Source organism: Podarcis melisellensis, assembly GCF_964234715.1.
Source record: "Podarcis melisellensis genome assembly, chromosome: 6".
NCBI classification, from domain to species: Eukaryota; Metazoa; Chordata; class Lepidosauria; order Squamata; family Lacertidae; genus Podarcis; species Podarcis melisellensis.
Window position 1 is genome coordinate 72,056,616 of NC_138538.1, and position 27,641 is coordinate 72,084,256.

The window sequence follows — 27,641 nt, forward strand, 5'->3', positions numbered from 1 at the left end:
CTACCCACCCACCCATGAAACCTCATAGTTATAGATGCTCCTGGGAGTTCTGCCAACCAAAAACATTGCCGGAGGCTTCCTTTCACTGATCTTGGACGAGCATTTTTAATGAATGCTAAGACACACTTCTACACGTATTTTGTAAAAATACCAGTCAGGTTTAACAATTTCTTTAAAATCTGAAGGTGTAGAAAAAGTATTTTTGGACCTTCTTTTCCAGCAGCTATGTAATGACGACTTGGTGTATACTTAAAAGGTTGGTATTTTTATCTTTTCAAGTAAAGTCATAATGACAGAAGTAGAAACAGAGTGCACAATGTGAAACACTATTGGGATAAGGGAGGCAGAAAGCATCACTTGATCCTAGTAGTTTCTTCAGCTGCAGCATTTGTTTTGGTTTCAATGAGTTCTTCTACCCTGGCAAGAACACTCTCTATCAAATCAAACGTGTAAAGAGCTGAGTGGAGAACCTGAAATATTAGAGAAAATTAATGTTATTTATTGTATATTTACCAGTTTGTATTCACTTTGAATACAAAAGAAACCTAAAGCCCACCTTCCGACATTTTAACAGCTTTTCCAAAACTAGACCACTCACCTGAAGCTCCATTTCAGTTGTCATGTGGGGCATCTTTTCTCCAGCTACTGTTAAAGAGCAAATCTTCTTGGAAACATGAGATTCTATAACATGAGATTCACACAAGAATAAGTGTGTGTCTACTTGATAGGCAAAACTAGACAAACTCGCATCATATGGCAAAATCAATTCTGAACTTTTATTCTTTAAAGAGCCACAGATTTCTGATATTTGTGACCAAAAATAACTACTTTCCAATGGCAGAGTACAGGTTTGGCCATCAGAGCGTCTTGGTCTCAGTCCTTTCATTTTCATTTAAAGATCTCAGGGAAAGATCTCTGCCTAAAGCCTTGATGAAATGCTGCCAGGACAGATGGTACAGGACTGCAGTCTCACACAGAAAACATGACAAATATGTCAGCTTTTATCTCTTTTAATCTCTATAGTCTTTTGTCTAAAATGCAGTCTGCTTCGATCTACTTGCACACAATTTCTAAACCTTACATGCACACACAAATATTGAAGTCAACTAACCTCTTTTGTTCTCTTTTTTATTCTTTATTTCTGCTTCATAATGTGCTCTTGACATATTAAGTCCAGTGTGCAAGGGCTTCAAGAAATTTCTTTCAATTTTGCAAAGTTCTGTCCACACACAGGTCTTAGGAAAGAAAGAAGGGGGGGGGGAGGAATCAATTTGTAATGTTGCAGCGAGAGCCACAAGGCTAACAGTGTTTTCTTCAGGCACATAATCTGCTGGTCTAAGGAAGGAAAGGAGTCTAAGAAGTATCCTGTAATGCTGACCTATATTGCAATCTGCTAAATCCATGTAGCCTCTCCAGCCTTCTAACTGCAGCACTTGGCATACTTGTAAATGAGGCTTCAATGTTATCTTTGCTAGAGTGTCCTATGGAAAAGTTCTGCATAACTTGTCTCTCATCCAGCCCAGTACTGCCCCACCAGCAATATGTTGGGTGTGATGGATTTTTGAAAGACAAACACTTTGCTGGGCAGTCACTGAATCTGGCTGCTTAGCTATCAATTGTGTAAGGACCATGAAATAAGCTGCACAGATTCTAGACTTTTGGCTAGCTTTCTTCTTGGCTGAGATTAAGAAAAATAGGTTTTACTACAGGTTTTGCTACAATTTAAACCCTTGAGAGTTGTTTTTTAAAATGCTCTTGCGATTGGCAATCAAATGAAAATACTGATCTAGGACTGTCAAAGAGTTCCCCTCCTCTCTAGGCAATTCAGAAAACAGGTTTTTCCTGTGTTAAGAGATGTACAGAAATTCTCTTCTCCAGTTTATTAATTGTAATCAAAGTACAATGTATTATTTTATAAGCAAACAACTTGTGTGGTATTCAAAGCTGTATCAAATATTAGTTATTATGGACGAGTAGAAGGGTGCATGATGGTTTACTTATCATGCCTGTTCCATTTAGAGGATCTATGCTGCTGTACAATATATAGCAAGTTTCTTTTTTGCTCGCAGTGTCTAACATACCAATTCCTGGTTAACAATGTATTTGCTCCCCTACTGACACAGAACTTATTGGTGTTTTTTGGGATAAGTGGTCTACCTAGGGTTGAAGCAGCCAGAAAACTCTAAAGCTACATTGGCTTTTTTTAAGTGGCAATGAACCTCAGCTAAATGGTGAGCACTCAAGAGCATTAGGAAACAAATCTGATGCTGAGCCTGTGGCAATATTTAAATCTAAATTGCTCCTTTGATTATCTCAGTCCATTTATCCATCAAGATGCAGCAGCTGGATAGGGATATGAGCATGCAAAAACCACCATATCAATCATAAGCCGTTTCACTTGAAAGTGCTACAACCGTTGAATGTTAAGCTAGAGCAGCACTATGAATACTCAATGTTGTAGGATGTGTTGAGGCCAGAGATGGGCAGAGGAGTTTGTGCATAGGTGGAGCAGGGAGAAATGGGCTGATTAGTGCGGCTGTGCCTTTTGTGACAATGCAAATGCCAAATACACAGTAAAAAATAATCATGTAGAGAAAGGTGCACAGTGGTAAAAATCACTGAAATTCAAAATAAAGTTTTCAACTGACAAGTTTTAACTAATAAGCTTCATAGGTAAGATTGCCCCAGTCTACTCCTTACTAAGCTGTAGCTCAAAAGGTATTTTATTCACCATTCCTCACCTTCAGGTTGTTTCTGCTGAAAGAACAGACATTTCCAGTAAAGTGCTCAGTAGGAAACCATCTATTGCTAGTACAATTATAGTTTTAAGATATCCTTTGTCTCTTTGCTCAAGCTCTTCCCAAGGAAACCTGAATATTTCAACCTTACTCTTAACTTTAGTGTGTACAGATAGGAAGACAGGAATTGGAGTCTTCTCTCAGACACCGGAGTCAAAAGAGCTTGACTATTTCCATAAACTACAGCTCTAATGGTACCTAGATGTTCTGAATGTGCCACATATACTACCCGCAGCCTCCACTCTTCATGGGCTGAATGGGAGTGTCTGTATTACTGGGGCAGGAAAAAATCTCATCTAGATCAGGAGGGAGTTAGATTCTATGCCCCATTGTACCCTAGAAGGGATCCAAGGCTTGACACTGTGGGAAATAAAAGCCTTTAACCCTGCCACTCTTGTTCAGTCTAAGTCATTGGCAAGATTTCCTGACCACGGTAGACTCCCAATTTCCAAATGATGTGCAAAAGCGATTAAGAATTTGAGATGTCTAACACACATTGTCTTAATTAAACAACTTTGAAATGCATTAATTCCAAACTGGATACAGGAAAGTCACTTACTAGTTATACACACTAAACTGCAATTTCAGAAACAGTAAAACGGGAATAATCCAAAATTAGGTGTACCTAAATCCCACTGAAATAAAAGGGATTTCAATGGAACCTCATCATGCACAACCCCTCAAATAATCGAAATCCACTAAAATCAGTAGGTTTTAATATTGATCCAGATCAGGTTGTGTGCTTGATTGATGCACCCTAATATTTGTTAATAAAATCTGATATGTAAGGTAGTTTACATGATTAGCAAGTTAAATATTTATATAAAGCTGGGGTGCAAGGTCTTCAAAAGCAGAGTTCAGTGAACAGGGCAACAGTTTTAAATACACTCAGAAAATGGAGGTGAAGCTTTGCTTCTGCTAGAGAGGCATAAAATTATTTGCCAGATCAGAATAGAACCCTCCAAACTGGGCTGCCTTCAAGATGCTGAACTATTTGCCCTCTGGCAGAACAGAATTTAGCTAAAGACAACAGTTCAGTAAAGCATGTTTACAGCAGCAATTATATTGCTGTTATCTGGCTCTGCTGCTCTCTCTTTTTCTTATTGATTTCAAGAGCTTTGCTTGCAATGCTAAATTCAGCCTACTCATCGCCTTGACACAACAAGCTGAGATTTCACATCTTATATAATAAGAGGCATGCTAAGCATTGCATTAGGTAGTCTCAGAATAGAAGATACTAGGGTGCACTCTCATATTACTTTACTGTGGGGGTGGAAGAGAAGAAATCTTAAGATGATTAGCAGTTTCTCCTGTTAAGAAAATTGGTATTCATCATGGACTGTTTAAGATGGACATAAATACATATTTTATTCAAATAAATCCATCACTCCTGCTATTGTCAGAGCTGGCTTAAATCAACTGTCAAGCTGAAATTCAGTTCAAGTGCCCTGTAGTATGGTTGACCTGTTTAGAGGATGGAGCTGCAGAAAAGGATAGAAAATGAAGGAGCTTCATCCCAGTTGAAAATTAAAGAATAAATGCTTCAGGGCTAAGTTGTCTAAAGACTCATGAATAAACCCTGACATTGCTATTTTATCCCCTACATACTGAGAAGGAATAGAACATTCATGGAAAAATTCTCTGCAATGAAGTAGCATATTTAAAAATAAAAAAGCACTTTCAAAGTCCAAATGTCTTGTAGAGATATATTTGGGGAAATGTGCTAAACTCAGAGATTTAAAACTTTGTTTTTATGTAACCAAGGAAGCATTATTTACATGTGGCAATTCAATTTCTGCTCCAGTACACATAGATAAAAAAGGAGCTTTATCACATTTCAGAGTATTTCAACTGCATTCTTTTTCACAGATCTTCAGTGATTGTTAACACATCTCTTTCTCTCACACACATGCACGCTCTCACACACCCCAAAGTAGCAGGGTCTTTTTTTTAATACATCACTTACTTGATTGTCATTTTCATTATCCTTAATGACTAAATATCGCAGCAGGTTTAGTGATGCCATAATCCTGCAAATTAGAAATATACAATCAATCCCTCGCCATCTACATTTTTCTTCCACAGAAGGATGCCACTGGAGGAATTAATGTGAAACAGGTTATGCTGGAATACAAAATAGATCTTGCAAAAATGAAGAAAAGATGGAGCAGGCTAGATTCCCCTCCCTCCTGCAGAGCATCCCTGGAAAACCTTTGCAGACTTTTATAGTTTATCAAGTGGAATTAGCCAGTTATACCCAAATGGGCTCCTTTGGAGTGTTAATTTACAGTAAGACTGGGCAAGTAATTTAGCAGGTATAATAGAATACTCCAAGGCAACTGGTATAAAAAGCAGTAAAACAGACAAGAGAACAACTGAAACCTTTCTTGGTTGACCAATAAACTATACTGATTGTCTGGGAGGGAGGGAGGTAAATCATTCAATTTGAATCTTGCTTATTTCCAACAGAATAACCATCCTACTGGATTGCCTGTCTCACTGAAACTGCATAGCTAGCCCACTTTCCCACTATAGTCATGTCTTTTTGTATCTGTATGTCATGGGATGAACAGAAGGCAGCTTTCTTTAGGCATGTACAGTAACAGAAAATCGAGCCAATGCTCCAGACTCACTATTTGAAGTGGTAATATCACATACAGAACATAACTTGCCTTCCAAATAATTTCTTCAGCAATCAAAAATCAAAACAAAAAATCAAACAGTGATACATGGAAAGTCACCTTATACAGGATCAGACCACTGATCCATCTATCACAGTAATGTCTGCACTGACCAGGGTTTCAGAGGCAAGAGACTCTCCCAGCTCTATCTGGATATGCCAGGGATTGAACTTGGGATGCGTGCAAGGCAGATGATCCACCACTCATCAACCCTAGTGGTGACCACTCGGTAGAAGTGAAAAGTCTTTGCGGTCTACAACAATCCTTTCTCAACTCTCACACATTCATTGCCCAAAAGATGCTACAGGCAAGTTCAGCTTCTCTTCACTTCTAGTCGTTCCATTGATATCAGAAAGATCCAAATGTGACGTCTCAAAACCAGATTCCACTGAGGTTTTGTAAGCTAAAGCATACCTCTCTGATCAGCAGCCAACAATAAGCAGACTGGCTTATAGCAAGGCTTTCATTTATCCTTTGGTACCAATTCCTTGAGTCCTCTAGAAAGCACAAATGAGATGAAGGATGGAGGCTTTTTCTTCCCTAAGTCTCCATTCAAAGTGGGGGAGGGGGAACACAGGGGGAGAACTGCCAATTAGTGTTTCTTTTCTCCAAATTGAAGGGCAAGTGACACAGGCCACTAAGAGTCCTCCTTGCCAGAGGGTACAGAGTGCTTACTTTCTTGGCAATCAGATTTATGTACATCTATCCTCAGCTCCATGAACTGCCAAGCCCAAGAAAACAATTGCATTACAAAGGCTCTGTAGTTTCCTTTAGAGGAAAGTTTCCAGAAAATGTCCAGTCCCTCTAATGGCCATTTAGACTGCCTGGGGATTCTCGATGAATAAAGATGCTGGACACTGGAATGGTTTGGAGTTCCTGCAGCAGAGGCACAAGTTCAATGCTCTTTAAAGCCTACTAAAAGACAAGATGAAATCTGATGCACATTTTAATACTTATAGTTAGGAACATGGTCTTAATTACTGAAAGTCAAAAGCAAAAGACCCAAAGATTATTCTCCCCCCAAATTGCAATTCTAGTCTGATGTCTTCTAATCACCTGTAGATCTTAGTGCAGAAAGCTCTGGTAAAATAAGCTAAGTGTTAGTATACTTAAGTTAAGTTGCCAGCATTGTTTTAAAAGCTGCACTGAAGGCAGCTGGTGGGGGGCTCAGCAAAAATACTTTTGCAATTATCATCTCACCTGTCTGAGTTCTGAAGGAGATCAGTTTCAGCACCTTTAGGAAGGGACATTATTATGTCTAACAGTGAGGCCAACTGGAGTCCAGTAAAAAACTTACTTCCCGTTGTACTCTGAAAAGAAACATACAGAATAGGAAACAGTTGATATGTTCTTTGTGCAGCCAGGAGCTGTATCAATATTACAGATGAGCAAGTTCCAGAAAAGAAACTACTAACTTTGTATTCCAGTTGCATGATACGAGCAACCATATATTATTGCTTCTTACTCTTGCCTAAAATAGACCCAGATTGCAGGTAAGGCTAAGTCAAACAGGTAAGGCTTAGCTCATTTGCAACAGAATGACTGGGAAGGTGCAAAGTGGCGGTGATCTGCTCTCTAGAAGCCTGTTTGCTTGTTCACTCATGCCAGGCTATGGTTTGAGTCAGCATTATGGGTGAACGATGACACAGTCTTTCCACAACATTGCATTATTATTTAATTCCTTCCCCTTTAAGATTGATCCTTAGTATTTAAAACAGGTTCAAGATGAGAATTGTTCCAATATACCACCAATGACCACTAAACCCAAATAGTATAATAAAAATTAGAATAAAGTGTTGCGTATATTTCTGTGAATGTGTTTAAGCTACATGAATCATACAGCTTTGCAAGGTTTGGGATTTTTAAAGAGGTGTCGCATTTTAAAATGTCCTCTTAACTCTACCACAAAGATGTGGTATTAAGTGGGAATGCCTCAGCAAGAAAAGAGATAAATGCACTTTATAACACGTGCACTGAAAGATAGTTGTGCTACATGAAAAAGGCCCTTTCTATGATCACTTGCATTTTTCAAGTACTGTTTTCTCTGTTTTTACAAAAACTACCATCAACAGTGTGTATCCATGGACCACTCTGAATCCCAACCCTAATACATAGGTGTACATTTTCCCACTTTCTTATCTTCAGTAACCTTCCTTACCTGTAAGGATAAATCAATTTGATTTTTAATATTCTGAATGATGAATCCTTCTACCCCAGAATGGTTACTTGTCTTCAACAAACATCTGCGACACAAAAGATAGAAAAGGAAATATTATGCCCCAAACCATATAATTGCAACACAACTAGAGAATAAAAGACTGCAATAAAAATAAGGCCAATTTATGGTAAAATAAAAGAACAGTTATTGGAACTCTAAATTGCCTGATTATTTTTTTTGGGGGGGGGGTAATCTGAGAACAGACATACCTGAACAATGTGAATTTCCCCTCTTCTTCAAACTTCTCTATATACAATTGTAAAATCTTTAAACTCTTCTTTCTCTAAATGGAAGCAGACGTAGCAAGGAGGGGATTAGGAAAACTGCACTTCAGATGCAACACTTCTAAAACCACATGACACCCAGTTACGTACCAGATGTTCAAAAGGGCACAGCGTCATGACCTTTACCAAATCCTGCCGTTAAAAAAGGAAAAATACAAATTATAAAATGGAAATTCAGATAACACAACCCCACTGAGAGCAAAAACAATTTAAAATGCTGTTTAAAAAGAACTAACTTGCAACTCACAAAAATAAAGGCAACAGAGCAGTAAAGCTGTAACTCCGTCCTTAAGCCACAATACTGCACATACACATTTTGGAGGGGTCAGGGCAGTAAGCGATCTTGTAAGTGTACTAGCTGCAATAAAGGCAGAGAGAAGTGGATTAAGGAGAGAGTGACAGAGATGCATCAACTCAAGATACCGTATTATGTCCAAGACAGCCACAAGATTATAGCGAGAAGAAAAGAAGTCCATTAACTGGTTGATTAGGGATGCGGGTGGCGCTGTGGGTAAAACCTCAGCACCTAGGACTTGCCAATCGCATGGTCGGCGGTTCAAATCCCCGCGGCGGGGTGAGCTCCCGTCGTTCGGTCCCAGCTCCTGCCCACCTAGCAGTTCGAAAGCACACTTAAGTGCAAGTAGATAAATAGGTACCGCTTTATAGCGGGAAGGTAAACGGCGTTCCGTGTGCTGCGCTGGCTCGCCAGATGCAGCTTGTCACGCTGGCCACGTGACCCGGAAGTGTCTGCGGACAGCGCTGGCTCCCGGCCTCTAGAGTGAGATGAGCGCACAACCCTAGAGTCTGTCAAGACTGGCCCATACAGGCAGGGGTACCTTTACCTTTACCTTTACCTAACTGCTTGATTCTCCATGTAATATAATCTACTTAAGTGAGCACTTTGTGCAGTCTGCATACATGCGAAAGAGAATCAAGTTATGCTCACAACGTTTCTATATTCCTGCTGGAGCCTTCTCACATCATAGTTCTGTGGAAATCCTATTCACATCCTCCTTTTGACCAATAAAAGAACCATCTTGTGCTCTTCACTTCGCACACTTAAAAGGTGGGAAAACCAGCTGCAACTATCTGGGTGGCTCCTCCTCTTACAACATTTTGTTCTTCTGCTCCGATATGCTTCAAGTTGCCATCCTAACTTTACACTAACTAGAGAGTCAAGTTCTACTGTGGTCAGTGGGACTTAGTAAAGATTCGGCTGGAAGTTTCAAAAATACTCAAAATCAAAACAGCAAAGCAAAGTGTTCAAGAGGCTGCGCTTCAGATATCACATTAGGATGTTTTTTGGATTTGGGGGAAAAATGCAGGAGCAAAAGCTTGGCTTTGCATTTAAAATATAGGATGAGGTTCTGAAAGTGTTCACGAACTTTCATTCCAGTTCAGGTAGGTAGCTGTGTTGGTCTGACGCAGTCAAAATAAAAATAAAAAAAAATTGCCCAGTACCATCTTATAGACCAACTAAGTTTGTTCTGCTATAAGCTTTCGTGTGCATGCACACTTCTTCAGATACACTGAAACAGAAGTCACCAGACCCTTATATATAGTGGGAGGGTGGGGTGGGGTATGTTTCACTGCTTACACTGCTATTCTAACTTGAAACATGTACTGAATTTGATACCCATGTCTCCAAAGTTCTATGAAGTTTTGGGATAGACTTCACTTCACTTTCCCATTTATCAATTCTCTACAGGACTATTTAACATAGGTAGAGGCGAAGCTTCATTTTTTGCTCTAAAAATATCAACAAGGAGCACAAAATCTTTAAAAGATTGTATGCTGAAAGCTTTAAGCCTCAGATTGAAGGTTTTAAATGTTTGTTTGTATCAGCCTGTTTAGTTAGCCCCGTCTGAAGCCTTTTTCTATTAGTCATATTAAAACGCTGGGTAAATAATTAAGCTTATATTCTTTTCAAAGCACTTGGGAAATAACACATTAGAAAGTGTAGCATGTGTAATTAAAAGTTTATGGTTTCCATCACATTACCTGAGGTGTTGTAATGAAGCCTTTGAACTCCAAATACTCAAGCAAAAGGCTATTATCTTCCAGCCTCAGTAGACAGTTCTCCAATAGCGCCTGCAAATTAAGTTAATACAGTATATTGATTTTGAAGGACCATGAGTATTAATCTCATTTGCGCAAAAAAGAACATTTCCCAACTGATAGAACAGAAAACCAGGCAGAACAGAGCAACCACTATGAGCGTTAAAGAACTGCACATGTAAGCATCGTAGCTTTTTCTGTGCAATTGAACCAACGGATGGAGGCGAATGTACCTTTTTTGGGGCGACACATGAAGGCAGGACTTTAAAGTACTGAACAAACGAGTACTTTAGAAGTCCTACATTTAACTGGAATGCAAGTCCCACATTGAATTGGGAGCCACTTTCGTTTTCAGTTAGCTAGATGGTCACCACTATGGCAGATGGGGTGGAGGTTAGGAGGAAGGACTTAGAATGCACAAGGACCTTTGTGAAATGCCACGATTCTCCGTACACAAGATTAGTGCGATCCCGGTCAGCAAGGATCCTATCAGGGTTTGCCTTCCGCATGCCACATTCTTATTGAGCCCTCTGAAGTGAATGGGGGAAAGGTGTGTTCAGGAGGCATCACTGGGGTAGTGGCTAAACCTGCTTCCTGATGACCCTGGGAATCAAGCCTCTTCTAGTTTAATAGCCCTACCTTTTCTTCACTGTAGCCCCCACCCTGGGTTCTGTTTTTAAGGCTACATACACAACATACATTTAAAGCACATGGCTTCCTTCTGGGGAACTGTAGTTCACCCCACACAGAAATACAATCCCTAAGTACTCTTAACAAACTACAGACTCCAGGATTTGGGCCACAGGGGAGTCATGTGCTTTAAATATACGGGGTGTACACAGCCTTAGTCGTGCCTGACAGGATGTTGAGAATTTGCAGATTCAATGGCTTTATCCATTCTGAGCAAATATGCGCAGACTGAGTGTTTCAAGGTAGCCATGTTTTCAGACTCTACATGAAGGCCTGAATTAAAAGTGTCCCCAGGGCTTTTGACAGTGCTTTAAAAACACCAGCAAAAACACAGCACAATCCGTCAAGCGTGCCTCCATTTATTTTCAGCTGCAGTGGGTGCAACTCCTCAGCAAACTACATTCAAATTAATAGGGCCTGGTTGCTTAGCAACAGTGTTTAATGGATTAGGCCAGGAGGGACTGCAGCTCAGGAGGAGGAGGAGGAGGAGATGTGCTTTGAATGCGGTAGGGCCCAAGTTCAATCCCTGGCGCTTGCAGTTAAAAGGATCAGGTAGAAGATGAGGAGAGAGCCCTTTGCTTCGGGCCGCGAAGAGCCACAGCTAGTCATCCAGAGTATAGACAATACTGGGCTAGGGACCGACCAATGGCAATCTGGCTTACAGCACGTCCAACTTATGCCTTTCCAATTGCCATGGCAGGAATTTAAACTTTGTGCAAGTGCACATGCTAGGGATAGAAGCATGCTTAGGGGCAAGTCATGCTGCAGCCGTAAAGATACCTGCTTAGAAGTAAACTCCATGGAAACGCATGCAGCTGCAATGAATGCCAATAAAGCTATATGCGGAATCAAGAGTGATGCCAGCCAATCCTATTTCTGTATAAAGAAACAAGTCACACCGAGTTCAGGGAGACTTACTCCGAGGTAGACATATAATGAAGGCCGCAAACTCACATCCATCTCATCATTTAAAACAGGGGTGGCTAACCCCCAAGTTTGGGGGCCCAATGAGCCTCCACAACAATTATCTCTCCTCCCTCCCAATGTCTCTTTTTTGCCAGAAGCAGCAAAAACATATTTTATTATTAGACAGTGATGGGGTGCACAGATGCAGACTGTTCCCTCAGTTGACATCAGATTGTTCATTTGATAAGCAGGCAGGGGGCGCTCCTTCCTCTCAGCTGACCTGCATGGATCAGGTGGTGGGGCTGCGTGCCCCCATAGACCAGAGTGTATGCAGCATGGCTGCACCTTCCGTTGGTACCCAAGCCGCCACAGGTTGGCCAAGGGTGAATGTGGTCCTTGGACCAAAAAATAAAAGGACACCTCCATTAATTTACAAAAACTAACATGACAACAATAGCCAGCGAGACTGAGTTTATGCTTTCCGAAAGCACAGGGAATGTATATTAACACTGCACTTACAAGTCCTTTTGATAAAATAGATTCTTCTGTCCTGCAAAAAAATTAAAACACTTATCAGGTATTTTTAAATGCCAGTTAAAAATCCATCTTTTGTTGCCCTTTCTCTTAACAGCCAAGATGTGCTCTGTTTCCAACGCATTAGCCTCAGTCCTCCTTCCTAAGCAACTACAGTGGTACCTCAGGTTAAGTACTTAATTCATTCTGGAGGTCCGTTCTTAACCTGAAACTGTTCTTAACCTGAAGCACCACTTTAGCTAATGGGGCCTCCTGCTGCTGCCACGCCGCCGGAGCATGATTTCTGTTCTTATCCTGAAGCAAAGTTCTTAACCTGAAGCACTATTTCTGGGTTAGGTAGAGTGTGTAACCTGAAGTGTATGTAACATGAAGCGTATGTAACCCGAGGTACCACTGTACAGTGCTTCAGGTTAAGAACATTTTAGCTAAAGTGGTGCTTCAGGTTAAGAACAGTTTCAGGTTAAGAGCAGACCTCCGGAACGAATTAAGTACTTAACAAAGTACTTAAGTATTTTGCAAAGTGTCCTCAATTTGAGCAATTCCCTGTGATGCTTTTGTAGGTGCCTGGGTTACGCAAACAATCCTGCCTAAGTCACATGGTACTCCTGTAGGTCAGATCCTGCGCCAACTTTTGCTACAATTCCTCACCCCAGTTGCAATCTACTGCTGTGACGGTTCCCACCCTCTCCAACCCAAGCGTATGAATGTAGATGACCACTCTTGGAAGAACACATCTGCTTAGGTTAAAGCAGCAGCATTATCCTTTGAAGCTGGAGTTTAGGTACCAGTTTTCGTAGGCTCAAGCCTTCACTGTCACAGCTACTACATTTTCAAAAGGCACAAAGCTGCCTCAGCGTGATTTTTTTGGTTTAAGCTTCTTTAACTATATTTTTTATTAAAGCACTGTTCCCTTTCATGAACAGGCTGATAAAAACAGAAACAAAAGAGAAAAGGGATGGATAGCTTACCTTTTCAACAGAACTCCAACATGCACCATGTTGCACTGCAGAATGTATGATGGGCTACAAGAAAGAGTAATCCATAAGTATAACCTACAAGATACACAAAATCTAGGCAAGAAAGTAACATCCATTCTATGTTAAACCATGTGTGGAGAACCTATCGCCCTGCAGATGTTGTTATGCTTAAAACAGGTGTTGTTGTAGCCTATCAGGGAAAAACAATGCTATCCAGGGTTGTAAAGACTGCAGAGAGAATAACTGGGTGTGCTCTTCCCACCTTAGATCAAATCTATGCTGCCAGGTGCCATAAGAAAGCGGCAGAGATAGCACATGATAGTACGCACCCCAGAAATGATCTCTTTCAGCTTCTGCCTTCTGGAAGAAGGTATAGGGTTATAAAGGCCAGGACTAGCTGCCTGAAAAACAGTTTCTACGCTAATGCAATTCTGGTTCTAAACGCAGCATAAGGGGTCTCTGTAGTATAGTGTATTTTAAAATGGGGTTTTAGAGTTTTTAGGGGTTTTTGAATGTTTTATGTAGTTTTTATGTAGTTTTATGTAGTTTTTATGTAGTTTCGTGGTAGTTTTATGTAGTTTTTCAATTTCATTGTTCCACAAGGGACAATGACAATAAAGATATCGTATCGTATCGTATCAGTGCAAGTGACAACATACAGCAAGCAAGCCATATGAATAAGTTCACAGCAGATGCTATCCCACAATTTTTTTTATTAACTTGCCTGCCCACTGTTATATAAATATGTAACTAAGGGCTTGTCTACACTTACCTTTTGTCATGCTTTTTCCGGGCACAGGCCTGTGCTTAAAAAACCCTGTGTCTGAGCATTTTATTTTATTTTTGCCCAGCGTTTTCCCTGTGAAAATCTGCTCTCTAGTTCTCAATCACAGCAAATGTTAATTCTGGTTTCCCACAGATTTGCATTTGCCCAGACTGATCGCTAAAGAGCAGGTTTTCATGGGGAAAGTTCCGGAGCAAAAATAAAAGGGCGCTTGAGACATGGAGCTTTAAAGCAAGGACTGTGCCTGGAAAGAGCACCAAGAAGGTAGGTGTGGCTAAGCCCTAAATTTCAACTACAACAGAAAACCACCTTTAGTTAAGCTTTGTGGGGTCACCCAGATTACAAGCTGTCAGGCTTTGGGGAATCAGCTTCCTCCCCCGTGGCAGTAAATAAGATGATCAAATGAAAGAAACATCTTACCAATTACAGTGGTGCCCCGCAAGACGAATGCCTCGCAAGACGAAAAACCCGCAAGACGAAAGGGTTTTTCGGTTTTTGCGACGCTTCGCTAGACGATTTTCCCTATGGGCTTGCATCGCAAGACGAAAGCCCATAGGGAAATCTCGGGGACCTTTTTTTAAATGCTGGCGGTGGGGAGCAAAGCCTTTTCCCCCCCTCCGGACTTCAGAAGAGGTCCAGGAAGGCCGGCGGGGGCGAAAGGCTTTGCTCCCCACCGCCAGCATTTTAAAAGCGGTCCGGGATAGCAGGGAAGCGCTTCCCGCTATCCCGGACGGCTTTTGAAGGCAGGCAGGGGGGGCAAAGACTTTTGCCCCCCGCCCGCCTTGGGAAGAGGTCCTGGACCTCTTCCCAAGGCGGGCGGGGGGCAAAAGTCTTTGCCCCCCCTGCCTGCCTAACCGGGGGCTTTTAAATCGCCCCGGGACTGTCCGGGGCGATTTAAAAGCCCCCGGACGGCTTTTGAAGCCTCCCCCCGCCGCCCGGCTTCGGGGCATCGTCCCGATGCCGGGCGGCGGGGCAGGAATGCCTCCCCCTGCCGCCCGGCATCGGAACGATGTCCCGAAGCCGAGCGGTGGGGCGAGAAAGCCTTTGTCCCCCCTGCCTGCCTTCCCAGGGGCTTTTAAATCGCCCCGGACAGCGGAGAAGTCCTCTGCTGTCCCGGGCGATTTTAAAATGCCGCCCGCCAGAAGAGGTCGGGGGAAGGCGGTTTCCATAGGAACGCATTAATTGATTTTCAATGCATTCCTATGGAAAACCGTGCATCGCAAGACGAAAAACTCGCAAGACGAAGAGACTTGCGGAACGAATTAATTTCGTCTTGCGAGGCACCACTGTAGATTCTTTAATAATCACAGTGAGAGACATAAGAACATGTCTCCCTAGAAATGGCGGTGCTCCCAATTAAGGCTTACTCCCCCTTCCGTCCCTATTAACCTACGCCACTCTTATGTCTTATAATCTGAGCTTGTGCCCTCTGCGCTTTCTGTTCTGAGACTTTCTGAGCTCTTCTCAACTTTGGGAAGGGCAGTGGAGGAATGCTGTCCAACGACTGTGAATCTATTACCCCTCTCTCTCCCAGTGTTTCTTCTGCTTCTAGCTGTTCCCCATCCAGTATTTCCCAGCTTCTGCCTTCTGTACTAGGCCCCTCTGCAAACCGCTGTTCCAAATCTACGCTGTCCTCCTGTTCCTGGGAAGATTCAGGATCAGGGGGAGGGGGTGGCTCCCACCATTCCTCCTCAGTGCAGCCCTCCTCAGCACAGTCCCTGACACAAGCCTCCAATGCCTCTCTTATTAAAGTACTTACTTGAAGACGACTGGAAGGCAATCAATACCAAAGCAGTCCTGAACAAACACCATATAAGACAGACATGCCAGAGACTCTGCTGATTGCTCTTTGTCCATTTCCAGTATGTCCTCATCCCAGCATTCATATTTGCATCTATCCCAAGAGAATACCTTTGGGAGCAATTCTCTGATATCCAGCAAAATGCCCTATTGAAAAAAAGAAGAGGACTTGCTGTTTTCCATGCCTGGAGATATATACAGTGAGCAAGATACATCAAAGTGATAGGAAAGAAATATATATATTTTTTGCATAAACGTGTTTCTGTATTTAAATTTCATTAATATTATATTTCATTAATTTATCAATCACCTTTAACATAAGTCACAAGGTGATTTGCAATCACACAATAAACACACACAAACACACACACGTACGTATAATATTTAACTCTCCCACAAAGACAACACAACAAACAAACATGGCAGCAACCTATTTTTTAAAAAATACTCCAACCTGATGAAAAAGCTTGTCAAAGCAAAGCATGTCTTTAGTTGTTTTTAAAAAGGCTGAAATAGTGGGTGCCTGTCATAATTCAACAGGGATGGTGTTCCACAAAACAGGAGTAATCTAAACTTCTCCTTAGAAAAGTTTTTAGCTTTTACTTTTTGTTATAATAATAATAATTTTATTATTTATAGCCCAGCCATCTGGCTGGGTTGCTCCAGATACTCTGGGCAGCTCCCAACACATATGAAAATATTTTAAAAATCAAACATTAAAACCCACCTGATACAGGGATGCCTTCAGATGTCTTCTAAAAGTTGTATATAGTTATTCATCTCCTTGACATCTGACGAGAGGGCGTTACATGCAACCTTCTCTTTGCAGTAATATTTTTATATCCTTTTAAAACACTTTGAGGATATATATATATATATGGAAAGTTGCGTTTGCATATAATAAACACCAACAATAGTGGCAACCTAAAATATCCTTGACTCAAAATATGTAAATAGCTATAATAGAATACAGGTTTAAATTAGCTATGTGACCACCTGTTCAAACTACCAAATTGCAAGCTCTATTTTGGTTCACTGTTACGTTAGAAAAAGCCTAATATACAAGCATGTGCAGCCTGAGGTCCCCCTACTTCCCACACCTTAGAGAATCCATCTATGAATCCTGAAAATGGGAGGAGGAAGTCTGTTATTTCACAAGTATTAAAAATGGCAAAAAACACCACTACCAAATAAACACTCAAGGTGCACTTACTAGTATGTCCGCAGCAAACTGCCTTAGGGAATACTGAGGAGGATCTTCAGGCAATTGATCCAGCTCTGCCATTAGCAGGGGATATTTCAAGCTTTTCAGGCAACTGAAAACCAAAGCGTCCAAGCACGTTACAGGAAGCATCCATGATAACCACTAGAAAAGGCATCGGTAATGGAAATTGAAATTGAAGGGAAGAAAGAACACACCTTGGAATTTAGGAACTGGCACAATGCCAATAAATACTTGAAATACTGAATTTATTTTGTAAAAACAAGCCTTGTCGCTTAGAACCTGAAGGAAGAAAGGCAGGATATACAAGCCCTGTAGCTACCGAAGACTTTGGTGGTTTGGGGTGCCGGAAAAGAGAAACGTGTGGGACCTAACAAAAAACTGAAGTCCACAACTTGTGGGCTTTTTTCTTGGGTTTTTTTTATGCCCTGTAACTTATCAATGGATTCTGCTCTATTACTCTCAAGCCAGGTGACACCTGGCTTGAGAGCAGTACATGTGAAAAGGATCTAGGAGTCTTTGTTGACCACAAACTTGACATGAGCCAACAGTGTGACGTGGCAGCTAAAAAAGCCAATGCAATTCTGGGCTGCATCAATAGGAGTATAGCATCTAGATCAAGGGAAGTAATAGTGCCACTGTATTCTGCTCTGGTCAGACCTCACCTGGAGTACTGTGCCCAGTTCTGGGCACCACAGTTCAAGAAGGACACTGACAAACTGGAACGTGTCCAGAGGAGGGCAACCAAAATGGTCAAAGGCCTGGAAACAATGCCTTATGAGGAACAGCTAAGGGAGCTGGGCATGTTTAGCCTGGAGAAGAGGAGGTTAAGGGGTGATATGATAGTCATGTTCAAATATATAAAAGGATGTCACATTGAGGAGGGAGAAAGGTTGTTTTCTGCTGCTCCAGAGAAGCGGACACGGAGCAATGGATCCAAACTACAAGAAAGAAGATTCCACCTAAACATTAGGAAGAACTTCCTGACAGTAAGAGCTGTTCGACAGTGGAATTTGCTGCCAAGGAGTGTGGTGGAGTCTCCTTCTTTGGAGGTCTTTAAGCAGAGGCTTGACAACCATATGTCAGGAGTGCTCTGATGGTGTTTCCTGCTTGGCAGGGGGTTGGACTCGATGGCCCTTGTGGTCTCTTCCAACTCTATGATTCTATGATTCTACTTTGAAATAGCTGAAATACTGAATTTATTTTTTTTAAAAATAAGCTTTGTCACTTAGAACCTGAAGGAAAGAAGGCAGGGTATACAAGCCGAGGAAGTCCCTCACATAAAGACAAGCAAGCAGCCTGTGTCTTGGCGGTATATTTCTTACTTTGCTTATCAGCCCAATGCTCAAACATGTTTGTCTGCTGGCAAACACATAGCATCGTGCTTTATTATAAAAACCACTTTAAGCAAAAGTTATGTGTGTGTGTGTGGGGGGGGGTACTTACTATTTTAGCAATTCCTCCTTCAGTTCTTTGTAATCTTCACCTGATGAGGTCTCCATGTGTTTAACAACCTCCTCCACAAAAGGATTCACAAAAGGTGTTAAAGCATTACAACACTGGCAAAGACCATGCTTGTCTTCTTGTAGTTGTTGCTTTGTGTAAGGTACTGGCAGAAGCGAAATCTGGTTCAAAATGGTAGACAATGACAACCCCACCGAATAGGCTTTCTTATTCTGGAGTTTCAGAAGCACTAAAACAAAGAAAAACAATTCCAAAATGCTCGTTACAAGGTTTACGTTGTAATAATTAGATATACATTTTTTTTCATCCAAGAAGGAACTGAGTAAAAATGGGGTTCTTGAATAGACACCAGCTGTTGATTCTAAGCTTCACCAAGGTCTCATTCAGAAATGGACATTCACCTTCTCCCTGAGGTGTTCTAAGGAGCTCAGAAGCTTTAATACCATTCGCATTGGAACATGGTACAAGAAAAGCCAACACCTCTCCCTTTCAAGTTATATAATGCAATGCAATAAAGTTAAATTTACTTTAGAACTGGAATATACAGTCGTACCTTGGAAGCCAAACAGAATCCGTCCCAGAAATCCATTCAACTTCCAAAACATTCAGAAACCAAGGCGCAGATTCCGATTGGCTGCAGGAATCTCCTGCAACCAATCGGAAGCCGTGGAAGCCACGCAGGACGTTCGGGTTCCAAAAGAACATTCACAAACCAGCTCGCTTCCAGGTTTGTGGCGTTCAGGAGCCAAAACGTTCGAGTGCCAAGGCGTTTGGCTTCCGAGGTACGACTGTATGTAGCTGGTTTTTCAATCATATCCTTTCCCACTGAAAATTAACAATGTTAGATAGGAAGCCCATAGGTTGGTAACCAAGTTATTATGGGCTTTAATGTGCACACTGTATTTTTTAACTTCTCTTTTGGAACAGCAGACACAAACACAAACCCCATGCTAAACTAATTTTGCTCTGGATTCTCAGGGTAATCTTGGGCAGGTTCTTATCTCAGTCAGCCTCAGCTTTCCTTCAATAAGAAGGAAAGGGTTAATAGTGGAGGAACCCAGCAACCAGGAATGGGCAGAATAGAAGAGCTTCCTCATTCTGTGCTTTCTGCTGTAACCCCTTGTTGGGTCCACCATCACCCAAAAGCAGCTGCGGGGACCCTCTGGAACGACACCCAATGCTTCTGGATTGGTGAAATAGTAAAGATCATGGACTCTCCTCAGTGGAAGCAGAGATGTTCCTACTTGTGCATCTGCATCGTCTGATCCAAGACAGTATTTCCACCCACCGGGTGGTGATTGGGATGGAGGAGGAGATAAATTGTTGCTCAGGGTTATTGCAAGGATAAAAAAAGGAGAGAGAGAGAATCTCCATTCCAGTACATTGCTGGGAGTGGCATTTGGTGGTGGCAGTGAAAGCAGCTGGCATTTCTGGTGCATGATGGGAAAGCTGGGTATGCCTGAGAGACCAAGTAGCCAATCAGCAAAAGCTAGGCTCCTGTAGGGTGGGCAGAGCCCAGGAGCAAATGTGGGTGAAGACTTCACCTTCACAGGTCCGCTCCAGGGATCTAAAGGAGAGAGAGACTCAATGGCAGAGTTTTGCTTTAACATTCCCTCTCATCTTGGCTGTGGTTTTTGGCTGTCCTCATGGAGTAGTTCAGCTCACTCTTTAGACCAGGCTTCCTCAAACTCAGCCCTCTAGATGTTTTTTGGCCTACAACTCCCATGATCCCTAGCTAGCAGGACCAGTGGTCAGGGATGATGGGAATTGTAGTCTCAAAACATCTGGAGGGCCGAGGTTGAGGAAGCCTGCTTTAGACCTTGCTAATTGCTACGGACAGCAGCCACGAAATTAAAAGATGCCTGCTTCTTGGGAGAAAAGCAATGGCAAACCTAGACAGCATCTTAAAAAGCAGAGACATCACCTTGCCAACAAAGGTCCGTATAGTTAAAGCCATGGTTTTCCCAGTAGTGATGTATGGAAGTGAGAGCTGGACCATAAAGAAGGCTGATCGTCGAAGAATTGATGCTTTTGAATTATGGTGATGGAGGAGACTCTTGAGAGTCCCATGGACTGCAAGATCAAACCTATCCATTCTTAAGGAAATCAGCCCTGAGCGCTCACTAGGACAGATTGTGAAGCTGAGGCTCCAATACTTTGGCCACCTGAGAAGAGAAGACTCCCTGGAAAAGACCCTGATGTTGGGAAAGATTGAGGGCACAAGGAGAAAGGGACAACAGAGGACGAGATGGTTGGACAGTGTTCTCAAAGCTACCAGCATGAGTTTGACCAAACTGCGGGAGGCAGTGGAAGGCAGGAGTGTCTGGTCCATGGGGTCACGAAGAGTTGGACACAACTAAACGACTAAACAACAACAAATTGCTACACACACCTGTCAGTTACTGCACTCAGGGCCAGGGATTGGCTAGGTGTTGCCTGCTTCATAGCAATTGCCACAAGTGTTTGGTGGAAGGGGCATGGAGCTGGATCCTTAGTGGGGATGGGAGAATAGCTCTTCCTGTCTAGAAGCCCAACTCAGGGGCTAATAAGCCACAGTGTCAATCTCCAAACAGGGTCTGCCCAAAGTGAGCTGCACTATGCGGGAACCATTATGTTGGTCAACCCTTGGTGCCAATCAACCAGTAGGCAGGCTGGTTGACCACTGAATACACACCCAAGGCCTACATCAAACCTATTGTGGCCTAATTTTAACCCAACACACGTTCTTCTGGTCTTCATTCGCTGCCTGCACAGCTTGCCACAGACTCACTGCAAACATGTATGCTGCTTAGAGGGCAGAATTAAAAGGGATACCAAAGATGGAAAGAGGAAACAGTCCCGACCAACGAAGACTGGCAAACCAAGTTAATGGACTACGCTGAATTGGCGAAATTAACTGGAAAGCTCAGAAATCAAGATGACAAGAAATTTTAAAAAGAATGGGAAATGTTTATCATGTATTTGCAGAAGTATTGTTAACAGGTTAATACATTGGTAGGATTTTAAGAACCATTGTAATTTAAAAAAATAGTATAGGAAATTTGAGGTAGACAAAAATAATTTGGAATAGAAATGATATGCAGTTGAAAAGAAAATTAAAGGAACAGGGAGGGGGGAGTCACGGCATTCATTTTATGGATTTGATACTGGTTGCTGTTGTGTTTGTTGTTTGTTTTTTATTTTTGTTGTTTTTGTTGAGAATTTAATAAAAATATTAGATAGAATTAAACGGCATAAATATCATGTAGAGATAATATATAAGTACTAGTAAACAATAATTATACCACCATTACTTAGGATGCTGTCCCTTAAAAAGTCACAACTGAACAACATCTCTTAACTGGCAAGGTGCTCCACCACCCTCTCTTGTGTCCAGTATCCAGAAAATAAATGCTCATTACCTTCCTGCAAAGGCTTCAGTAAAAGCAAAATAGTTTGAGACCTATATTCCCCGGAGGCTTGTTCAATCTGCTCCAAGAAACCCAGGACAAGCTCTTTGGGACTGCACAGCTGCAAGAAAGGAAAAAGCCAGGGATATGTTGCTCGTAATGTTTATTTTTTGACATCGTTTGATAACAAGCCACCATTTTTACAACGACAAGCATACGGCAAACCAGTGCATCTTATACAATAATAAATGACATCTACCCTATTCTTAAAAACCCATAAAATTCAAAATTAAAGAGTTTTCGGTTGTTCAGTCATTAAATCTGCATATGATTGCATAAGAGATCTAAAATTATCCACGCACGTGCTGGAAAATCTTAGCCAAGGCAACCTCCTGTACAAGTCCAGTTTGAAAGGCACACTAGGCAAAGGGCTGCCAAGGTTTTTTTGAGTCAGTGGCTACGTCTGGGATTTTGAGAAAATGCTGTGGGCACCAGTCACAAAATGGTTGCCATGGGGGTACGGCATAACACAAAACAGCTGCCACATCCAAAGCAGCAGAGAAAGAGACAGGATCACAAAACGGTGGGCATCCAATCCATGCACTCAATGAAATGTTTAAGGCGGCATGTTCAGTGTGAGGCCGAGCCAGTGCAAACAGGAAATGAGATGGGCAGCAAACAGTCTCTCGTGCATTTTTAGGGAATATTTACAGAGACCTTTTGTTGGCACCATAGAAAGCACAGCTGGTTGCACTAGCATCTGTGTACACCACATACTGACAACCCCAAAACTAAGCCAAACAATGGAGGAACAGAGTGGCTGCAATCTCCTCCCTTGTGAACTTGTGCAGTTGCACTAAACCGTGGTTTGGCTTAGCATTACATGCAAACTGGGTCACAGTCTCAAGTGATACAATCTAGAATTCCAGCCTCACTTATGCAGATTTAATTAACTCAATCCATCTGGTCACTTGTCACCCATTTAAGTACCGTCGTACCTTGGAAGTCGAACAGAGTCCATTTGACTTCCAAAACGTTCAACTTGCAAAGCGTGGCTTCTGATTGGCTGTAGGAAGCTCCTGCAGCCAATTGGAAGCCGTGGAAGCCCTGTCGGATGTTCGGCTTCCAAAAGAACGTTTGAAAACCGGAACACTCACTTCTGGTTTTCAATTGTTCGGGAGCCGAAATGTTCGACTCCCAAGGTCTTCGGGAGACGAGGTACGACTGTAAACTCTTTCTTTCTCCACTGAAGGACCAAAATTCTCCCTATCCTCACACACTTCCACACACAAACATTACTCCCTCAAGGAGCTCAGATCCTAAGAATGTCTCCCAAACCCATCAATCAGTGAAGAGAAAAGCTAAAATATACTCTTTAGAAGAGTCCCGAGGCAGCTAGAAGGATAGATGCTGTGATTTACCTCCATCAACTTATCTAATATTTTCAGGCAGTGTTCTCTCTCAACTTCATCTTGCTTATACTTCACCAGGCACCTGATTAAAGGACCAACAAGATTCCAGCCCATGCTTTTGACAATAACCTATAGGGGGGAAATGTTCCAAAAGGCAATTTATATGACAACAACAAAATGTGCATTGTGTGCTTTGCTTAAGAAAGCCAGTAATAAACACCCTGCAGCTGCAATTGTAATATTTATGTATAGCTAAATAATGGTTTGCCGAGAACATGTCAGCATTGGGCACAATAGCAGCTTTGCAGCTTGAAACATCACTACTGAAAAATACAAAGAAGATATTTCTGCATAGAGACACAAGTCCACCCACAGGTTGCCTGCACCATTTACTTAGTTACAGAGATAGTAGGAAGAGACTAAAGATGGGGAATTGTCTAATGAGGAACTGTTGAGATGGAGTCTTTGAATACACTGACTTGCTATGGAAGAGATGAAAGTACCAGAAAGGAGTTACACTGTGGTTCTGGCAATGCCCAGATTGCAGATTTGACCCCTGTATGGGACAGCTGCATACTCCTGCATTGCAGGGAACTGGACAAGATGATGCTCAGGGTTTCTTCCAACTCTACAATTCTATGATTCTATCAAAAGGTTATATGCAAAGGAGTAGCTCTCCTGCCTTGGGAGATCTATATTAGAGCAAGACTGGGAAAATACAAGATTACGTTTGTTATACTGCAAATATTACTTGCCCTGCAATTAAGAGGAAAGTGTAGAGAGAACCTGCTAACTGTGCTGCAGCCAAACCAACTGCGACTTCTTTATGAGGGTTCAGAGGAACCTGGTGTTCCCCCTAACAAATGAAGTTCAGTGTCTGCTGTTTCCTTATACCTATGGGACCCAAGCCAAGATCCAGGAAAGGCCAGAAGAATGCTTCCTTGCTGTAATCTCCTTTTAGTTTTTGTTTTGGTGCAATTCAAAAAGAGAAACCTTCCTCCCAAGAGAGAGACCAGTCCCAAAACAAAGCAATGCAGGAGGGGTGGATGCCACAGAGTGATCAATCTATCGCCTAACTGGAGGAAAGGAAAAAGGCAGGCCCCATAGTCCAGTGAGGGAGGGGCAGCACATTTTAGAAGAGAGGTGTGGATTAGCCTCCCAGAAGCATCACAAAAAACAGACAAGCCAGGGATGCCATGATGAAGTTTATCCTACTATTTTGCCCTGAAGGTCATATGGTCTTTGGACACTGGGTCTGGCTCAGTGACATTTCAGAACACAGGCATGTGTGGAAAATTCATGACATCCAAAGTTTATAAACTGTCAGGCCACAGGGTGGAAGCCCAGTCAGTCATAGGGGTCAATTCCTTTCATTCCAACCGTTTTAATAAGGCTCACTTGCCTTGGTGGCAAAAGGGAGTGAGCCTGGATGTTCCCAAGAAATGCAACTGAATGTTATTGCCCCAGCAATGTGCGCGTGGCCAAAAACTGTACAGTTACCTCCAGCTGGTTTTAGTAGTTATGACACAAACATGTATTTTAAACTCACCTTGTTTTTCTCATTTTGAACAACTTCCAGTACATCAGCGACATATCCTTCTTCAAAGCATTTCTGTCCCGCAACTTGAAAAAGGTTGAAGTCTTCCCCTTTGAAATCCTCTTCTTCCAGAATTTGCTAGAACACATGTTTCCCATTGTAATTCACAATATGCAATTAAAATGCACAACACTTTACCTTCACGATGCAATACTGATTCCTTATTAAGCCGGAAAAGATTCTTTAGTCACATACAGAAGAAATCTGACAGAAAGTTCAGAGACTTAGGGTTGTATTCAATGCAGTGCTAAGGAGATTGTTCCCTCAAGCAGCCCAAAATGCTCGTGCTGACAGAACAATCTCCCCTTTTCTCCTTTGGGGTTCTCCCAACCCAGAATATTTGGGGAGGACACAGTAGCAGGAGAGGAGGGGGAAATCCTGCAGTAGCAGGCATCCTTGTACAAGCTCTCCCTAGTGGAATGAATGAATTGAATATGGTCCTTTGTATTTCCCCCAAAAGCACCGTCTTTTAGAATTATTGTCTCCAAACCACTGCCTATTGATAAGGTTTAGACACAAAGTGTTTTTGCTTTTGCTAGGCAAATGGAGGGTAGTAGCAACAGTCCCCAAACAGAAGAACAGAGTGGATGATCAATTAATGTTGTACTGTGTTACCTGCAGAGTAAGGATGAAGAAACTCAAGCCGAGAGACAACATCGGGTGATCCTGGCCTCTCGACCCACCTCTCAGGATTCTCCCCAAGCCACACTCTCACTAGCAACAGATCACACCCTCCTTGAATGCTTTTGCCTGGCTGGGATGTGCCCTTGAACTATGACAATGCCTCTTGTTTGCCTAGACAGATGGGAAGGTGAAGGTATGTCCACAGAAACCTCTGAGTTTTGTGTGGTTGGGTATTACCTAATGCATAAACCCATCTTTCACTGGCTTGCGGCCCCCAGAAATTTCCTCACAGGGGAATGTAAAAACTATTAGATCAGTAGGTTTTGCCACTTGGCATAGTTTCACAAGCAAAACAATCACTTACACATCTTTGTATGATGTCTCGAAGTTCATCTTCAGCCATTATTTCCTGATCTTCAAGGACTCTGTAACAAATTAAAAAGACAGACTTGAATGAGACTCACTTTAAACTAAATCAGAACTGGTTGAAAGTCTTTCTTTTCCTTTTCCCTCCTGCTGACCTTCTCCAACAGAAAGTTATGGACAGACCAGCTAGAAAACTACTGAAGTAAGTCAGCAAAGGTAGGGTGCTACCTTGTAGAGAATCAGACTCTTGTACCTCTGTATTGCCTACACCAGGAGGAGTCAATGTAATGTCCTCCAGTTATTGGGATTCCCGTCAGTTGCAGTCAACACTGGCCAATGCCATGGGATGATGGGAGTTTTAGTCAGTAGCATCTGCAGGAGAACCACATTGGCTATCTATGTCCAGTTCTCAAGGCCTCCAGACAAACTAGGCATTTTGGGGTACTTCTTAGGGCTGATGTGCCCCAGCAGGGCAGACTAGGGTGGCTCTCCCACCCATCAGTAGGACTGCTTGGCAATGCAGCTATCACTGTTAGTGGCAAGAGAACCAATTAGCTTGTGGATTTACATGGTGGCAGGCTATGTTTCCATTACCATTTTTTGGCCCACCGGTGAGCAATTAAGCGACCTTGGAAGCTGCAACAGCACCACTGCCTGGGAGCCCAAGCAGTGGCAGGTCCTAAAGTAAACTAATCAATTCATCAGCAAGTTCAGCTTTATTTATTTGGGCCTGAATAGAGACAATGGCTTCCTTCCCCACTGCAGATGTTCATTAACCATGAACCGTCACCTAGGCTGTTAGATCATCACTGCTATTGTAAAGGGTTACAATACTGATCCTGCATAGGTCCTAGCGCTAACCCAAATGCCGTAATCTGTACCCCTCCACCACCATGACGCCTTGAAGATGCATCTGATGAAGTGGACAGAAGTCCACGAAAGCTTACCCCACAATGAATTCATCCCAAAGCAGCCTCTCAGCCTGCTGCTCTCCAAATCGACTCAAGCTCTCATCTGTCCTGGCAAATGGAGGTGGGAAGGCAGCCTCAACATCCATTGCTCTCCTACTTATAAGGGAAGCTTTTCAAGCCCTTTTAATCCGAATTAAATGGGGCACGCCTCAGGCTTACTGCAGCCTATGGAGCATATTATTACAGTTCTGCTGAGTGCTGCTGTGGCATATCCACACCCCTTTTTATGCAATTAAAAAGAAGAAGAGAGAAATGCGAGAGGGGTCCTTTTATGTTTCATTTGAAGCAGTTTTTTTTGTTTTTGTTTTTAAAGATACCCCAACGGTTAAAGTGAAAAAGCTGGGAGTTCAGTTGCTTACAAACCAGGGTTTCCCAAACTTGGGTTCTGGACTACAACTCCCATCGTCCCTAGCTAGCAGGGCCAGTAGCCAGGAATGATGGGAAATGTAGTCCAAAAAAAGACCCTACTTTGGGAAGCTCTGCTATAAACGGAGAGAAACGGGTTTGCTGCTTCTGAGTCACCACTGCTCCTTCTCTCTATCCCTTTTTTCTTTTTTAATTGTCAGCCCGCCATGAACTAAGACGACTCCGCTTACCCGAAGGAGCAGCCTCGCCGCAACCTCCACTAGGCCTTGTGGCGAAGGCGGCCGCCGGCAGCAGCAGCAGCAGAAGCGCCGCCCCACCCGACAGCGCCTCAGCGGTTGAGAGCTCAGAGGCGGCGATGGCGGAAGAGAAGCCGCGGAGCGCCGCCCAGGCTAGGAGCCGCCATCGCGCAGGTAAACGGGAGACGACGGCGCTGCACGCGCGCACCCCCGTTTTCCTTCCGTGGGCCGTTCCTCCCCGCTTCCTGTGCGTGCGTAGCGAAC

At 42.6% G+C, this 27,641-nt stretch overlaps 2 protein-coding genes across 2 annotated transcripts in view; one reads left to right on the plus strand and one right to left on the minus strand.

Moving 5' to 3' along the window:
- Positions 1 to 80: 80 nt before the first annotated feature.
- On the minus strand, positions 81 to 27,511 carry GLMN (glomulin, FKBP associated protein). Its single transcript, XM_081914200.1, has 19 exons — positions 27,372 to 27,511; positions 25,803 to 25,863; positions 24,767 to 24,892; positions 23,227 to 23,346; positions 21,818 to 21,926; positions 18,399 to 18,645; positions 16,944 to 17,046; positions 15,690 to 15,877; positions 13,138 to 13,191; positions 12,155 to 12,185; positions 9,983 to 10,072; positions 8,072 to 8,113; positions 7,907 to 7,980; positions 7,638 to 7,722; positions 6,680 to 6,789; positions 4,765 to 4,828; positions 1,112 to 1,235; positions 599 to 681; positions 81 to 470 (listed from the first exon to the last, which is right to left on the minus strand). Exons 2-19 carry the CDS (start codon positions 25,839 to 25,841, stop codon positions 354 to 356), a joined length of 1,806 nt encoding a protein of 601 aa, XP_081770326.1. The 5' UTR covers positions 25,842 to 25,863; positions 27,372 to 27,511; the 3' UTR covers positions 81 to 353.
- RPAP2 (RNA polymerase II associated protein 2) overlaps positions 27,417 to 27,641 on the plus strand; it is a 53,251-nt gene continuing 53,026 nt past the window's right edge. Inside the window, exon 1 of the mRNA XM_081914199.1 lies at positions 27,417 to 27,551. Coding sequence (XP_081770325.1) covers positions 27,497 to 27,551 — 55 coding nt within the window. The 5' untranslated portion in view covers positions 27,417 to 27,496. The remainder of the gene's footprint in view (positions 27,552 to 27,641) is intronic.